The sequence below is a fragment of the Leptodactylus fuscus genome, chromosome 7 (genome assembly GCF_031893055.1).
Source record: "Leptodactylus fuscus isolate aLepFus1 chromosome 7, aLepFus1.hap2, whole genome shotgun sequence".
In the NCBI taxonomy this organism is placed as follows: Eukaryota; Metazoa; Chordata; class Amphibia; order Anura; family Leptodactylidae; genus Leptodactylus; species Leptodactylus fuscus.
In genome coordinates this window covers 7357965-7376159 of record NC_134271.1, presented here as the reverse complement: position 1 = coordinate 7376159, position 18195 = coordinate 7357965, and the positions used below count along the sequence as shown (strand labels likewise).

The window sequence follows — 18195 nt, the reverse complement described above, 5'->3', positions numbered from 1 at the left end:
AAACACAAAGCAACAGACAATTTGTGGTTTTCCATCGTCTGGCGCCATAAATCACCTCCTCTGCAGGGGTCACGCATGACGGGTACAACAACAGGAAGAGGAAAGTTTTTATTTAGAACCTTCCGTTTTATATCTCAGGAGGTTTTTGCAACATTAAAACCCATTTCCTAGTCTCTGGTGCAGCAACCAATGGGTCTCCTCCTCTGTACCTGTCCTGGTGGCTCAGTGGTTAAGTGCTCTCACGCTGCAACTTACATTATCCATAATGGACCATGAATTTGTGACTCTCACCAAGTGTATTAAAAGATGCAACAGAGTATAGAATAGGTGCAATTTGGTTTGTCCTAGAGTCAGATAACGAAATATAAGCCGACATTTACAACCGAGGTGGCGCCATTTTTTTGATTTTCTAATCCTAAAACCTGATGTTGCAGAAACGCGGCAGAAAAAAACGTTACGGAAAAGGTTTCGATGGACACAGAAATGATCAGATCAAAGGATCCGGCTTGCAGGAATTTTATTCTGGTGATTTATGATGGATCTATGTTAGCCGGACACCCAGCAAGAATACCGGAGAGCAAATCCTCAAGGTGAGAGATAAGAATCAGATCAACAAACGTCGGCTCAATCCATTTATAGTGCTGAGAATATTTATTCATATGAGCAGGAAATAAAATATTCAGATCCAAAAGTAACAGTGACCGGTCCAAAGAACCCCAATAAAAACTAACCGAAAAGTCTCCTAAAAATCTGTCTTGTCAACATTGTCGAGCTGATCGTACATAACTGAAAAATCATAAAACCAATGTGACAAATATTTTTGTCTTAAAGGGGCTCTGCAGTTCTGGTGACAGTAACCTATCTATCTGCAGGGCTGGGGTGATATGCTGGTTCTGGTGACAGTAACCTATCTATCTGCAGGGCTGGGGTGATATGCTGGTTCTGGTGACAGTAACCTATCTATCTGCAGGGCTCGGGTGATATGCTGGTTCTGGTGACAGTAACCTATCTATCTGCAGGGCTGGGGGTGATATGCTGGTTCTGGTGACAGTAACCTATCTATCTGCAGGGCTGAGGTGATATACTGGTTCTGGTGACACTAACCTATCTATCTGCAGGGCTGGGGTGATATGCTGGTTCTGGTGACAGTAACCTATCTATCTGCAGGGCTGGGGTGATATGCTGGTTCTGGTGACAGTAACCTATCTATCTGCAGGGCTGGGGTGATATGCTGGTTCTGGTGACACTAACCTATCTATCTGCAGGGCTGGGGTGATATGCTGGTTCTGGTGACAGTAACCTATCTATCTGCAGGGCTGGGGTGATATGCTGGTTCTGGTGACAGTAACCTATCTATCTGCAGGGCTGGGGTGATATGCTGGGTCTGGTGACAGTAACCTATCTATCTGCAGGGCTGGGGTGATATGCTGGTTCTGGTGACAGTAACCTATCTATTTGCAGGGCTGGGGTGATATGCTGGGTCTGAGGACAATAACCTATCTATCTGCAGGGCTGGGGTGATATACTGCTTCTGGTGACAGTAACCTATCTATCTGCAGGGCTGGGGTGATATGCTGGTTCTGGTGACAGTAACCTATCTATCTGCAGGGCTGGGGTGATATACTGGGTCTGGTGACAGTAACCTATCTATCTGCAGGGCTGGGGTGATATGCTGGTTCTGGTGACAGTAACCTATCTATCTGCAGGGCTGGGGTGATATGCTGGTTCTGGTGACAGTAACCTATCTATCTGCAGGACTGGGGTGATATGCTGGTTCTGGTGACAGTAACCTATCTATCTGCAGGGCTGGGGTGATATGCTGGGTCTGAGGACAATAACCTATCTATCTGCAGGGCTGGGGTGATATGCTGCTTCTGGTGACAGTAACCTATCTATCTGCAGGGCTCGGGTGATATGCTGGTTCTGGTGACAGTAACCTATCTATCTGCAGGGCTGGGGGTGATATTCTGGTTCTGGTGACAGTAACCTATCTATCTGCAGGGCTGGGGTGATATGCTGGTTTTGGTGACAGTAACCTATCTATCTGCAGGACTGGGGTGATATGCTGGGTCTGGTGACAGTAACCTATCTATCTGCAGGGCTGGGGTGATATGCTGGTTCTGGTGACAGTAACCTATCTATCTGCAGGGCTGGGGTGATATGCTGGGTCTGGTGACAGTAACCTATCTATCTGCAGGGCTGGGGTGATATGCTGGTTCTGGTGACAGTAACCTATCTATCTGCAGGGCTGGGGTGATATGCTGCTTCTGGTGACAGTAACCTATCTATCTGCAGGGCTGGGGTGATATGCTGGGTCTGGTGACAGTAACCTATCTATCTGCAGGGCTGGGGTGATATGCTGTTTCTGGTGACAGTAACCTATCTATCTGCAGGGCTGGGGTGATATGCTGGTTCTGGTGACACTAACCTATCTATCTGCAGGGCTGGGGGTGATATGCTGGTTCTGGTGACAGTAACCTATCTATCTGCAGGGCTGGGGTGATATGCTGGTTCTGGTGACAGTAACCTATCTATCTGCAGGGCTGGGGTGATATGCTGTTTCTGGTGACAGTAACCTATCTATCTGCAGGGCTGGGGTGATATGCTGCTTCTGGTGACAGTAACCTATCTATCTGCAGGGCTGGGGTGATATGCTGGGTCTGGTGACACTAACCTATCTATCTGCAGGGCTGGGGTGATATGCTGGTTCTGGTGACAGTAACCTATCTATCTGCAGGGCTGGGGTGATATGCTGGTTCTGGTGACAGTAACCTATCTATCTGCAGGGCTGGGGTGATATTCTGATTCTAATGCTGGAACCAGTGGCAGATTATCAGTTTTGCGTCATATACATATATACTTATTATTGGATGTAATTGCTGTTTTGGGTTCAGGTTTCCGCCCGGGCACTAGTTCTGGGTATGGAAGCTATAGGACAGCCAGAGTTGCAGTTTGGACTCCTGGGCCTTGCCATTGGCTTCTATGGTGACCGCTGGACCTGTAGACTTCACGATGATCGGGATTTTCTCCTCCGTCACTTGAGCTGTAGAGACATTTTCTGACATGTGAACAGGATAAAGCAGGACAAAGGTGAGGCCGAATGTTTATCTACAGGGCACAGTCCAGGGGCAGCGGCTCCACAAACCACACACAATACAGGGTATCTACACCTGCTGTTACATCGACCGCTCTGCTCTTCTACTCTTCTCTTTATAGCACATATAGCTGGCATAACTATAACAGTGACTAATAATATATGGGCTGGCAGGGGTCCGTCCATGCAGCGCAGTATACAGTATATACGTAGCACAGGATCCTTCTCACTTTGCTTTGTACTTCTATATCTGGTTGACCTTGGAGCTTTGGCGTTCAAAGTCTTTGGAAACAGACATGAAAGGGGTTAAAATATGTTCCTAAACCGCAGAACAAGGTGCAGGTTAAAAAGTGCACATAGCGGTAGGATTTATGGGCATGGTATGAGCCTTGTTATTTGCAAATTGTATAAACTTGTTGCTTTGCCCAATAATCCCTGGACCTGATCTAGACTGTACTTGTTGCAGCCCCAAGCACAAGTCCGGGAACGCATAGTTATATACGGTAGTATTTTGCTTGTGCACAAATTCAGCTCTGCTACATCTGCTGCAAATTTCTCCTACCTTTATAGGTTTTATTGCTGGGTTCTCCTTCGTAGATTTCCAGGGTGTAGCGATCGCAAGACACGTTCAGCTGCTTAAAATTGAGCAAAATAAAATGATCTTTCGGAGCCTGGAAAATCAGCTGGCACCTGGAATAGCGCAATAGATGTAAAGGGCATTATACGGGAGGGAATATATATATGTGTATATACCTAGGCAGGTTATAGGATGACCCCGTACTGCACATATTGCAACCATCTACGTCCTCCTGACAATGTCACATACGTTCCCATAATACAGCTCATGCCCCCACAATCGCAGCTATGTGACTCAAAGCGACGACCAGTTACCCCTTTAAGGGCTCCTTAAGGGTAAATGCACACATTGAGGGGTAATTACTAACCCACTGACACCAGTTGTCTCCCCTATGGGTGTAAATGTGGCAGAACTTTGACATCTTTGGCCCTTTATTTGCACCAAAGATGCGTCACATTGATCCTTCTCCTTTTTAAGAAAGCGGATGGAGGGGGCGGAAGACCAAGACGGGACAAGGATGCCTCGGCCTGACAAATTTACTGCAACTCCTTCCAAAAATCTGTCATGAGTTATACTGGAGATCTGCACCAGTTTGGCATAGATTACTGATCTGGAGCCTGGAGAAATCAGAGACTCTTAATCCATTTCCCCGCACCACTGACACACAGAACGCCAGTCTTCATAAATCTCCCCATTGAGTGTTAGGTGTGGAGGTGAGGTCACCCTAAAAACAGTCTGGTCTGAGGGACAAACCTAAAGCTGGCACCTGTCCTCTCCTACCTGCTCCATGTGATATCTGCTGCCCCCTGGTGGGACCACAATGAAGTGACAGAGTCCGAGCCCTTCTCCTGCAACCAGTTGCCAACGTCTTGGTGGACACCGGGGTGGGTGCCTGGAATAAATATGGGTCTCCCCAAGCTTCATTGAGGAAGAACCACTGACAATTAACCCTTTTAGGGCCACCTGGCTCAGAGGGTTGGGAAGGTTTTGGGATCTTTGCAATAGACCACATTCTGCTGCACTTTTTTTGCACTCAAGAGAACCAGACCTCAGGCCTTCAAACATAGTGGACCCAAGTGCAAGGACCAGGCCTGCAGGAATAGAGGGCAACCATATAGGATGGATGGAAACAACCCCCGGGCACCTTGCCAACAGGGATGTGTAAACTGCTTTGGTAAGAGTTTTTCAAAAATTTGGGATTCGGCTGAAGTTCAAAATTTTTGGTTTCCATTCAAGAACCATAAGCGGAGGCCCAGGGAGGTGCATAAAGATACAGACTTACCTCTTCTGGGCTCCATTGTGCCATTTGATACAGATCCCCGACCTCTTTGGACCTCTTTCAGCGTCTGATTGGACCTTAGTGGTCACATGGGGAACATCAATGTCATGACAATTAGACTTGCGATTGGGCCTCAACAGCCCCCTGGGGCCAATGACATAATTCAGGAGGCCAGAAGAGGCCCAAACAAAACAGGAGCCTGCACTGGAAAGAACAACAGAGCCCAGGAGAGGTAAGTATGACCGGATGTTATGTTTCCTCCCCTTGGCCTCTGCTCCTAGAGTAAGACAAGACCCCAGAATATAATGATAGCTGCAGTTCAGACTGAACAACTTCATCAAGTGGAAAAGGCCAAAGCTCATGAATATTGGGATCCATAGACGAATCCCCGTACAGTAATCTATTGCTTTATCTATAGGTTTACCTGGCACCTTCAGGACTGTCCTGACCGCCGACCACTAATTTAATCTCCCCCGGGGACTGTAGGGACAGGACATCTTTACAGGCCACGTAGACATCTTCGGAGGAGTTGGAACCATTGAATGGAGGGTTGTCTGCAGAGACACATAGAGTTTAGATGGGGAAATGCTGTTTAATATGAGTTTTCCATGCTATTATCTGTAGTTTAAAAAAATTACTAAAAAACTGCAGTTCTGACTGTGACCACTAAGCCAAATTATAGGCTGAGAAGTCCAGTTTTCTGTAGGAGAATTCTTTGCAGCAGTCACCACTCTTACAGCACACTGATAATCATGCTATCCTGTCATCATGGAGTCCATCAGTCCCATTAGATGAGGTCACATCTTATCTATTCCCCTCTCTGACCTCTGCCCCGGGCACGGAGCATGCCCAGAAAACTCTCCCATACAACTGAATAGGGTCAGCTCCAGGATCTTGTATCTATGGACCAGGGTCCATCACCAGGAGACAGGAAGTCACAGAGTATTTTAGGCTTTGTGGCAAGAGTTAGAAATTGAAGATTTTTTGTTTAACATAAAAATGTGATTTATCCAATAGGTCATTTCCTGACGACGCATTCCCTTTAAGCCATTTATGGGAACTTAACCCATCACTTGGTTTGCATTGGCTTTATCGGGGGCATAACTAGAAAAGACTGGACCCCCTAATGTACTTTTGAAGGGGCCAAACCCCAGTTCTTTGATTTTGAGGGTGGAAAGGGTGCTGGAAATAGTGCCCCTACACAATGATGATGCCCCCTGAGTGCCCCCTCACAGTAATAATGCCCCCTTAATGCCACTACATGGAAAAGTTGGTTAACCCTTTCATTCCTGTACATGGTCATGCACAGAGAAGTGTAAAGGTTCTCCATCACAAATTTCCCTGGTGTTTGACGCATGCGCGGTGCATAGATGAAGCGAGCCTAGGCAAGTACAGGACTCAATGGAGCACAACAATGCTGTGAGACACGTGATCACAGATCAGACAACATGACTACTGACCTGAACGGGATCAACCACATGAATAATTTATACAAGGTCGTGAGGATTAAGCAATTGGAAAGCAATAAAACACTGCGTTAGTATTTTAGGATAGGATTAGGTGTCAGGTTCCCTTCATTAGGCGCCGCTCCACTGATTTTGACGCAGTTGGAATTTTTTCTCTAGCCCCCACCGTTCCCGAGCAATCATTACTGTTAGTTGCAGCACAATTATTCTCTCTAGTGTCAGGTGGGCGGTCCTTGGCTACAGCAGAAACACAGGCACCGCCCACCTGATGGCAGAGAGCATAATTGTGCTGAAACTAACAGCAATGATTGCTCGGGAACGGTGGGGGCTAGAGAAAAAATTCCAACTGCGACAAAATCAGTGGAGCGGCGCCTATTGAAGGACGTAAAGACCTGGAGTTGGTGGAGGTGGTGAGAGTTCCCCTTTAAGGTGTTGTTTCACGCAGCCACACTTCCCCAGCATAAACATGCATGCTTTCTTCACACACAGAAGTCATACAGTACCTGGCTGGCGCGCTTTCGACTGGGAGAGTTTATGAAGATGATCCGGAGAAATAAGTGGGAGATGGGGCCCCGTATAAGTGTCCATAGATTGTTCAACTGAATATACAGGATTAGAATTTGTTACACAGTATTTGGACTTTTATTCCAATATGAAAAGTTTCTACAGGACCCGGGGTGAAACCTACTGCCCTGGGGGTCAGTAACATGCTATGTACATGTGGAAGCGCCTATGCTGAATGGCCACTTTATTAGAGACACCTGTCCTTTCACAATTGGAGCTCCTAGGTGGGTGTCTCTAATAAAGTGGCCATTCAGTGCGTATTATTTCATAGTATTACAGAATGATCGTTCTGCCGGCAGCTACTGTATCTCATCCCTGACGGGTCAGTGCATGTATAATACAGTGGTGGAGGAGAGAGATCTTCGATGGCGACCATCAGTGGAGAGTTGGAAGGTCGCCCTACATGGATTGGCCAATACAATAAGTACATGCGTTAACCAAATGCTGAACTTACCAGAGTGAATCGTCTCCCATATCCATTGAACGAATGAGGCGACACTGCTGTACACTCCAGGTTTTGGGTTTTTGCTGCACCCAACGCCCCAGCTCACAATACCAAAGACGGTGTAGATCCCTGTATCAGACGGACGAACCAGCGGTGCCCCAGACTGTTCCTGCAAGACAAGGATTTGTCTTCTAAGCAAAAAGTAATAAACTAGAAGGTTTGGCAGGGCAGGTGCCCCAAATACTGGGCGTCATGGAGCTCGCCAACAAACCCACCCATTGGCCAAGGTATTTAGGAACAGGTCTAGGGCAGCAAACCGTACCTAGCCATGACCACAGAGCACGACACGGGCCTTGTGGGCATTCAGATGACTTTGGACTTCGTTCTGTATTGGAAATGATCTGACTTTTTGGATTATTCGATGACGGGTGGGATTTCACTGTCGTGGTGCTTTAAGGACTCACATGGGAGGAAACAGCACAAAAGAGATATGAAGATCAGGGAGCGGCGCCAGGTCATTGTGTCTTGTAAGATGGAGTCCACCATGACACAGCGAGTGCCCTCCCTAGGAACAGAAGAGCTTGGCACAGGACCTAGAAGGTTCATCTGTCACCTAAGCAAACTCTCTGGAGGAGGGCAGGACGGGAATTGACTTTTTGTAAAACAGAATCCACATTTGGTTTTGGCGTCTCTAGATCGTTCTTGGAATTGGCACTTACCGCGCAGGTAGCGTTGTCTTCTCCTGCTATGGTCCCACCACAAAACATCCTGTCTGTTATACCGCCATAGTATCTCTTACACACATCGTGCAGGAGCACCGGGACCTCCAGCTGCTGAAGTTTGGTGGATAAGTCCTCTAGAATTACATTTTGCAGATAAAGATTCAATTTCAACTTTTGTACTTTAAAAGGATCCATGATGGATAAGACACACCCCAGTGGGATCCATTTTGTAGTGGATGCCAAAAGGAGCAAACTTGTCAGATATGAAGTGAGAACAGAACTCAAAGAAGGACCCGTCACCACCTCCACCAACTCCAACATCCATTAACAGGCGCCGCTTCACTGATTCCGGCACAGTTGGAATTTTTTCTGTAGCCCCTGTGGTTCCAGAGCAATCAATGCTGGAAGGTTCAGCACCCAATATGCTAATTAGGCTCTCTGCTGTCAAGTGGGCGGTCCCAGACTGTCAGCTCTATTCCAGGACCATCCTCCTGACTTTAGAGAGACTTATTGTCTGCTAAAACTAAAGCACCAATTTGTTAGAAACGTTGAGGTCTAGACAAAAAATTACAGTGGAGCTTATTGAAGGATAAAAGGTGTTGGAGTTGGTGGAGGGGGTGAGAGGTCCTCTTTAAGTACAATTAATAAAAAATACAGTATACAGTACAGTCACTAGACCTTTGGAGGACACAGTCTTAAGTGTTGTCCATTGGAAAGCCCATTCAACCAATCCCATTGATCGTGAACTGAAGAGTAAACCCAAGTATGTTACATCTAAGACATTCCATAACGTTACAATATAACGTTATATTCACCATTAAGATTCCATCCAGAGACCACACATAGATCAGACGGTTCCAACTTGCTATATCCATCCGGCAGACATATGGGCTGTACGTAGCTGTTGTACTGGAATGGCTCAGCCAGGAGGATCAAGGCCACATCATTGTCCCTTGACGAAGGATTGTATTCAGGATGTATAAAAACTTTCCTCACTGGCTGCTTCTGGAAAGGCAAGAAGGTAACTGGTGACTAGTAGGAAAGTAAATGGCTGTAAGTTACCGAAAACTCATCTGATGAGTAACCATAGTCATAGGGGTGGACCGTATTGGACAACTTGTCTCTGTTAGTAGGGTCTCCTGGGAAGAAGTTGATACAAGGGTATGGTGTTGCTGGGAATCTAAGGGTATGTTCATGTGGAGGAGGCAGATTCAGTCTCAAAATCAGCCCCAAAATCCACCTCTCGGGAGGGGTGGAAAATGTAGATGAATTTGAGTCCGTTTCAAATTTCTCATCCACCATGTGGTCCACCTTAATGATCAATTGTAATCTGGAAGAGTTTAGTTTCCCTACAATGCCCCCACAGGTAAAATTAGGTATTACACATTGCCCATTGAAATGAATGGACTGTCCATATAATTTGCAGATGTTTCTGGTCCTCCAGAGAGAAAGATACTCTGTAGCCACTCTCCACAATGGCTGATAGATAAGTGTCCTGAATGAGGAGCCCCATTGTGTAGGAAGCACAGATCTAACAGTATATGGTCCCTTATGTAGTATCCTTACGAGGACAGGGAGACTCTCCTTCTGTACTTCCAGTTACATTGTATCTCCAAATCTACGAAGGTAATCTAGATCGGGCCATTGGCCAATGACTCTCTTGACTACTCGGTAGTGAATTCTGAGTTAGTATTCATACCTGAGCATTTATGGATGAGTCAAGATCATGGAGTCCTGCGGCGACCAGACCTATGATGTGGAACGCGTCTCTGAAACAACATGAATGAGGTCAAAAACCATCAACAATGCCAAAGTAAGAATAAAATTGTCCCAATTTTGCAAACATCATAGACATCAAGAAGGCGGCTAGATCTGGGCAGATGGCCACCTACCTTCCTGCGACACAGTTGGCAGATGTAAGGACAAAGGTCTCCGAAACAATAGCACCGTTACACACGTGTTTGTTGCCAAAGTTGATGCTGACATGCCAGGGCCACGAGTTGGGCATTGCCTCTTCCGCACTAGCGATGCTATGATGGTTGAACCTGGGTAGGACTGGGGAGACGCCACAAACTTCATCTAAGAAAAAAAAGTGGAAGACATTGCAAATTATATAGAGACATGGGAGGCTGAAGGAGAGCAATGTAAAACATGTCCTCATCTTCCGGGTGGTAAGAAGCCATTGGATGGCCACCTTGTCATTGGCGTAAGGAACCAGATCTGAGGAGCTTTCTTTAGATATCGGCTTGTTTAGATTCAGTCTGATGCTGATTTTTGCCACTTTTCTAGATACATTGATGAAATATCAGCAAAACATAGAAGATCGACAACAGAAAAATCTGTATCATTGGTGCAACCTGTGTAGCTGCATGGGGCCCAGTAGGAAGGGGGCCCCACTGTATTAGATTGCATATGAATGCCTGAGCTATTGAATTTCATGGTTAACAATTAGGAATACGATGTTAGAGAGTCATAAGGGGGTCTACAACAAGATATGGAAGACATGGGACCCATATACTGATCAGGGGCCCTACTCTCTGTGCCCACCACTGGATTGCGCATGCACTTTATGTATACCAGGCATGGGTTAACAACAAGACACTTTATTTTGGCCAAGGTATTGAGATAATGAGCTATGGTAGCAAATTTATTTGCCAAACTTGGTGCCACTTTATAGACAATGACTTGCCAAAGTCTTCCATTGCATCCTGGCTGTTCCGTGGCTGATTGTTTCCTTGCAGCGGTAGCCCGGGATTAATATTACCTGTAATATAAGAGAAGGGATCAGAGACAAGGAGCTCTTAGAGGAACAGGTACAAGGAGTAGGGGAAGATCACAGAGATAGGTCATTGTATACGCAAACACATGGACAGATTTAGACTTTGTATCCAATGGCTTCCAATTTGGGAAGATCAATTTGTTCTGTTTAGGACATTTACATAAATTGTGACTGTTTTTATGGTTGAAAAAAAGGGAATTCTTACTAGATGAAGGGACAAATGAAATGACCGCTCGAAACCCGATGTAATTGGCGGTGTGATCGGAGGTAAATATCACCTGCATGACGCTGGAGACGCTCAGAATCGGCTCAGGAAGAGAAAATCCACAGAATTTTCCTAAAATAAAATGGATACCATGTTGCAGTAGAATTTTAGAACCCGTCTTTGTGCTTGAGAGTTAATGGGAACAGCAATCCTATTAATGGGTGAGATTATATATTGATGGACTGGCCTTAGGATAATGCGTTGATGTCTGATTGGTGTGGTTACCCCCATAGGAACCCCCATTATTTAGTAATAGGAGAGGCCGGGGGTGGTTGCTGTGCCCGATTTACAACAAAACCTGACACATTGACTAGGTCAATCCTTTCTGACTTTACAAGATACGTTTGGAAACTGCTTAAACAGGAGATTGTAAGTCACACAACCGTCTACGTCTCCATATAACAAGCGCTGACCTGCGATCATGGTTCCTTCCAAGTCATGATAAATAACCAATTTATCAAAAATGCAATCGTCACTGGGCTCAACCTCGAACACTAGAAAGGTGATCTGCAAAATGGAACGAAAAGTGATATTATGAGCGATAATACGGACAATGAGAGCGGTCATAGTTGTGTCATACCCCACCATGAGGAATAGGACCCCCCTCTATGACATCAATATACCCTATATAGGTATAATTTTACTGTCACTATCAATATCACGTGTAATGGTCACAATCTACTCGTCCAGTTCCTCTTCACATTGTGATTGAACCCTCGAGCACCTCTACTATTATTTGTCGCGGTCAGGCAGATATTGGAGCCATTACCTGGATAACATGAAACTTAGGGCCGTGGATCACCCACTGACAATGGGCAAGGCTGCTGTATTCCCCCGGGTGATTCATAGATTGGATTTCTCCTTCCTCAAAGATAACAGCGACTGATCCACAATCAGAATCTAAAATTTTGGCAAAAAAACATTGTATAAATGTCATATTCCTATGAACTTTTATGAACCTCCCCCAAACTGGAATGGGTCAACCCAATAATCGGCCGTCTTACTTGGTTTGGGCTTTTGTAAACCGTGTCTTATTTGGTCCAGGGCCTGACAAATTGGCTAAAATTAGGGTCAACTGGCAACAATTGGTTACACAAGTTGTATAGAGACAATGTCTACCGCATCACCTGGATAGAAGTCCGGTTCTACCGCCTGATAAGAGAGTGAAAATCCCGTCTTGTACTCCTGAAAGTCCGAGATGAACTTCAGAATGATGCTGGTGTCAGTGATCAGTAATGGCCGAGGCGCGGCGTCCCCGCAGAACTTTCCTGCAATGTAGAGGGAATGCCGGTCACTCTCCGTAGACAAGGGAATTCTGGGACTACTAATGTGCGAATACAAGGAAACTTTGTAACGGAATCATTCTATATTTCATTACTTTAACGTAGGCATGAAAGCAAGGATTCCGACCATTGTTATCCACCAATGGATAAGGTGCACCAGTTGACAATACAAAATAAGGCATTTGTTGGTACCCAATGGACGTTGCTACAATGAATGGGGTCCAACTGAAAATGGTTCGATCGTAGCGATCATGACAGTAAAATGCGTGAACAATTAAATGAATGTCGGACAATTTTTGATGTCTTTGGTTAAACTTAAGACTATCTAAGGTGTATGGAGGATCTCCCCACTCTCGTCTGAAGGTAGGTGCCAGGATTACTAGGACAGGTTGGATTTCAAATTTCAGCTCAGCCATACATTATACAAAGCACAGATTCCTTGGGTATAATCAAGGTCGAACTGGTTTAGCAGAATATTAGAATTTCTCATAGGGTATCACAATTCTAGTTGGAAGAAACACCTTAAAGTATCATTCCCATTGGGTGGAACCTAGTTGTACATTGTAAAGCCTGTTACTATACAGTGAAGTAATCACAAGACTACACGCACATGTTATACGTCACGTATTTGTTTGTCCTTGTTTGGATGGTGGAGCCCCTATACCCCACAGTCTCTGTATGGTTAGCTAATAAGGGACATGAACCAGTAAGTTCACCAACATACAACATTAAGATTGGATGGACAGTATTTCCACTCATATTAGGTGGCACCTTGCCCACTTTATATGCCCATCACAGGACATGTGATCCATTTGTTCCATTGACATCTATGCAATACATGACGTGACCACTTATCAATACAACACAGGTATTCTATCTGGATACGTACAGTATTGGACTCACCAATGAGACGTCCTAATGCAGAGTAGATCGCCAGATAATCCAGGTCACAAGAATAATCCCACTCCACATTGAAGTAATCGAAGACCAGAAGGATGTGCATCCCAGTAGGGACATTGATGGTCCACACACACTTTCTAGGGTAAAAATAACAGATTTTAGGGTAAAATGCTCAATTTTTGGTTTGAAGTTGAGGCTTGTGAGGAAGTCCCACCATCTAGACATCAATGGTATGTAGCTCCACTGGCTCCATGGCAGACACTCCGTGGCCGACATACATTGTATTCATTTCATTCTCTTCCTTGTATAGTGACAACATATTCCGCAGCACTTACATACATTGTCATCACATAGAAAAACACACAACACTCACTCATTATTGGAGTAGTATTTCCGGGAGCCTTCGGGTAGTAATATATTCCCTTCTGTTCCCTTCAGGAATCCGTCTTCGGCACTGCACTGTACTACGGGATAGGGTAGAAATCTCTTATAATCGCCTGCGGTTGGTGCCATTCCATTATATAGACAGGTAGATCGGATTTACCTTGATACGTGAGCAGATGAGCGTTGTTTACTGAAAACAAAAAAAAAACAGAATTCACTTGCACCTATACGGCTATATGGGAGTCAATGGGAAATTCATGGGATTCAATCAATGGGAACATCATGTGCTGGATTCTCTAAGGTTCTTCATATATTACATCAAATATATAACAGTGTTTGGAAGATTTGGGTAGACCCAACAACACCCTAGATGTTCGACTTGGCAGATATCCCATTTTAATGACCCCCAATATTAACAACGCTGACCTTGGTTGAGGTTTCCACCTAGCCAGTTGAGAAGCTTCTGAATATCAGTGAATACACCCGGTGATCCTCGTCTTTCTGGCGGTTGCAGTAAGTTGTTTTTCCAATTCCGTGCACATCCCAATCCCCAGGAGGTTACACCAACCAAAACCCACCGTCCATGGCTCCTCTGGCAGAGGAAAGGACCTCCAGAGTCACCCTGAAAAGAAGAAAACCAGAAGATAAAAAAAAAAAAAAAGCAACGGCTAGGGACAAAGGTGATGACATCATCGAAATGGTCCATTGTGTCATAAATGAAGAAGCAACGTTACAATGTTGCTTTTGGTAGCCTGAAGTCTTGGTTGGTCTCCACTGACCTATGCAGGATGGTTCAATCCATAGGTAAACGAAATAGGTCGGGGATCATGAAAAGACCATGAAGACGACAACAAAACGCCAGGCCCTAAACCTATGCACCATGATGGTAAGTCCATCCAATCTACGTTCTCTTCTGGGTACACCATGGCTTATGGAGACCTCCACTAAAAAGCACTTGTTCAATAATAAATCAATAAAATAATCAATAATAATCAATAATTCTGCACCTGACAGGCGTCTTTTCCCCCTTCCGGAAATCCTCCACAAACCACCGTCTCGAACACCAAACGCCGATCCACCGTCTCCATGATGCTCAAGCACCTTCTGTAGTCAATGAGAGGTAAAGTGACTTGTTGCAACCTGAGAGGTAACCTGCCATCTGAAATACCAAGACGTATGGTAAAGACGGGTCACAATAAGAAGTTGTAAGATATTTCCTCATAGTACGGCTCGAGTCTCTTACTTTCTATCAGACGTCCCCAACCAAGGGCAACACACAAAGACCCCGCAGGAAACACATCATCGGGGTTCGGTAGGCACGCGGCTTGGATGTTCTGATCTATAAAGTGAGAATGCAAAAAATCCATAGACCCAAAGGACTTGCTCACACCCCCCATGAATGGTATGGTCCAGGTATACCCAGGCAATGAGAGAATCTTTACCAAATTTGATGCGTCCGACCAGCTCCAATATGGCAATGTCATAGTTGAAGGGCTTGTTAGAGCTGAAGTTGGGGTGCTTGTATACGGCTTTTATGGGGAAACTCTTTTCACTGTATTCTTTAACACCAAAATCGTGAACGCCGACAGAAACTCTCGTATTATTTAAAATATTTCTGAGAAGGCAAAACCAAAATTAAGAGGGAATTTCAGTATCACATGTTGACAATTGTTGATAGTTCTGTAACCATCCCCAGCTCTTCATCACTTAATAGCCGCCCCTCCACTGATTCTGGCACCGTTGGAATTTTTTCTCTAGCCCCCGCCATTCCTGAGCAATCACTGTTGTAAGTTTTGGTGCCTGATATGCTAACTAGACTCTCTAAAGTCAAGTGGGCGATGTCAGGCAGGGGGCGAGTGACTCTGAGCGCTGACACTGTATCTCTGATCGGAGCTCTGAGTCCTGCCCCTTTGCCTGACTCCACCCACTTGACATTAGAGAATCTAGTTAGCATATCAGGCACCAAAACTTACAGCAGTCATTACTCAGGAATGGCGGGGGCTAGAGAAAAAAAATTCCAAATGTGCCGGAATCAGTGAAGGGGCGGCTATTAAAGTGATGAAGAATTGGAGGTGGTGTGGGTTCACTTCTCCAAAATGATTCCTTACTTGTCTAAGACGCAGTGAGCGGCTGTGACTATGTATCGGTCACTTATAACGGTTCCACCACAGAAGTGTCTCCCATCTCGTTTTAAAGAAGCCTGAAAAAGAAAATTTACAGGAATATTCTCAATTCCCAATCTGCATAGGGCCCAATAACCAACCACCAAAGACAAAAATCGCTAAAACCTGTCAATAGCTAAATACGCGGCATTTAAGTCTTGCCCCAGCCGCCGAAAACTGGGAAGAGCTTCTCACTTTTGGATGAGATTTGCATAAATTTGGAAGAAAGAAATTTACTGATATTTTATATTCAGGATAGTTGGAGAGATGTGAAGATCATTTATTGCCCCAACAGCTCCGGGTTCTAGTATTAGGAGTAAAAGTGCCAGATTATTAGATTTATTAGATGCCGGATTATACTGTACCGTATAGATTGTATAAGACTGGAACTTACTATCCATGGGTGTTCTCCCTTGTTTGTAGATGTCCCTCCGACGATACGAGACAGCAGATTGTAGTTGGCAGATTCATCGGCAGCCATATGTTCTCCACATCTAGCGACTACGACAACAGTTGACAAATCTCTTATCACACTGGATTATCGCTGTGTTTTTTGATATATACATCATTTTTGAGGAAGAAATGTCTAAGATGCAATTTTGTTCCTGCTCCTCAGCCCAGTCCCTGTTCCTCCACAACTCCTCAACCCAGTCCCTGCTCCTCAGCCCAGTCTCTGCTACTCAGCCTATTCCCTGCTCCTTAGCCCAGTCCTTGTTCCTCCACAGCTCCATAGTCAGTTCCCTGCACCTTAGCCCAGTCTCTGCTCCTCCAGGTCTCCTCAGCCCACTTCCTGCTCCTTAGCCCAGTCCCTGCTCTTCAGTCCAGTCTCTGCTACTCCACAGCTCCTCAGCTCAGTCTCTGCTCCTCCACAGCTCCTCAGCCCACTCCCTGCTCCTCCACAGCTCCTCAGCCCAGTCTCTGCTCCTCCAAGGCTCCTCAGCCCAGTCTCTGCACCTCCATGGCTCCTCAGCCCAATCTCTGCACCTCCACGGCTCCTCAGCCCATTCTCTGCACCTCCACGGCTCCTCAGCCCATTCTCTGCACCTCCACAAGCTCCTCAGCCCATTCTCTGCACCTCCACGGCTCCTCAGCCCATTCTCTGCACCTCCACGGCTCCTCAGCCCATTCTCTGCACCTCCATGGCTCCTCAGCCCAGTCTCTGCTCCTCCACAGCTCCACAGCCCACTCCATGCTCCTTCACAGCTCCTCAGCCCATTCTCTGCACCTCCAGGGCTCCTCAGTCCAGTCTCTGCTCCTCCACAGCTCCTGAGCCCACTCCATGCTCCTCAGCCTACTCCCTGCTCCTCCACAGCTCCTCAGTCCAGTCTCTGCTCCTCCACGGCTCCTCAGCCCACTCCATGCTCCTCCACGGCTCCTCAGTCCAGTCTCTGCTCCTCCAGGGCTCCTCAGCCCACTCCCTGCTCCTCCAAGGCTTCTTATCCATGACAGGATACATAAGTCCCCCCCCTCACACAAAGACTCCCATTGACTAATTTGACAATACCTATATCATTCTATACACACTCTCCATTTTCTATACATCTACATTCCATCCTCTAGTTTCAATAAGTGCCCCCACCACTTACCCCAGGACTAGGAGCCAATATCTATACCTGCCTCTCTTTCCATAGGTTGGTTTTCCCTGCCCCCTATGTGAATCACTGTTGGTGACCACCACAATAAGGCCAGTTCTATGATTAGCCCCAGTGGTCACGGAGACAGGAATGGATGCCATTTTATGGATGGGGACAGGTAAATATGTAAAGTAAAAGCAGATTTATATTAAAGGCTTTTCTTAAAATTGTTCCCCATTTGTCTTCTGTAACCTGTATGTAGTCTCACACATTGCAGGCTGCTCGGTCCTGCACAGGGTGAAATCTCTTTCGGACATTGGTCACTTCCCATACCGTAATAACGTTCCCACTAACACAGAAGTCTAACAATCTCAGACGCCATAAATCTACAGGAGCGGGCGTCGCACTTACCTCTGCCAGGGCCGCCATTTTCCTCTCTACTTACATGGGTAATGACGCTCAGCATTATAAAGACAGAAGACAATGAAGTCTCTGCCATGTTGTCCCATATAACTGTCTAGGGAGAGACTGCTAGACGATATATAGGAGGCTCTGGTGCGCTGGGCGAGGGTTGGCGGTGACTGATGAAGAGCCTGGTTGATTATTGACTTTTCGCTAGCACATCCTGCACTGTCGGGTGTAGCCAACCATTGTGTCCTGCGCCAGGTGCAGAATTTTACTTTCTTCCAGCAATTACCTGG

At 45.9% G+C, this 18195-nt stretch overlaps 1 protein-coding gene across 1 annotated transcript; it reads right to left on the bottom strand.

Annotated features, from left to right (window-relative positions):
• Window positions 1–2892: 2892 nt before the first annotated feature.
• Window positions 2893–17993, bottom strand: OVCH2 (ovochymase 2). Its single transcript, XM_075283612.1, has 23 exons — window positions 17906–17993; window positions 16315–16421; window positions 15867–15958; window positions 15201–15373; window positions 15002–15097; window positions 14766–14917; window positions 14179–14380; window positions 13748–13871; window positions 13378–13511; window positions 12319–12459; window positions 11961–12091; window positions 11605–11698; window positions 11132–11263; window positions 10837–10911; window positions 10040–10226; window positions 9847–9916; window positions 8963–9152; window positions 8145–8281; window positions 7435–7594; window positions 6920–7015; window positions 5375–5504; window positions 3657–3784; window positions 2893–3043 (listed from the first exon to the last, which is right to left on the bottom strand). The coding sequence occupies exons 1-23, from the start codon at window positions 17991–17993 to the stop codon at window positions 2910–2912; spliced, it is 2973 nt and encodes a 990-aa protein (XP_075139713.1). The 3' UTR covers window positions 2893–2909.
• Window positions 17994–18195: the final 202 nt, after the last annotated feature.

Excerpts from the sequence above, each read along its gene's own strand:
- OVCH2 (XM_075283612.1), bottom strand. The coding sequence starts at position 17,993 with ATGGCAGAGACTTCATTGTCTTCTGTCTTTATAATGCTGAGCGTCATT. Across the intron at positions 11,264-11,604 it reads GGAAGGAACCATGATCGCAG|GAAAATTCTGTGGATTTTCT; the intron begins GTCAGCGCTTGT and ends ATTTTATTTTAG. Across the intron at positions 3,044-3,656 it reads CAGCAATAAAACCTATAAAG|CTCAAGTGACGGAGGAGAAA; the intron begins GTAGGAGAAATT and ends ATGTCTCTACAG.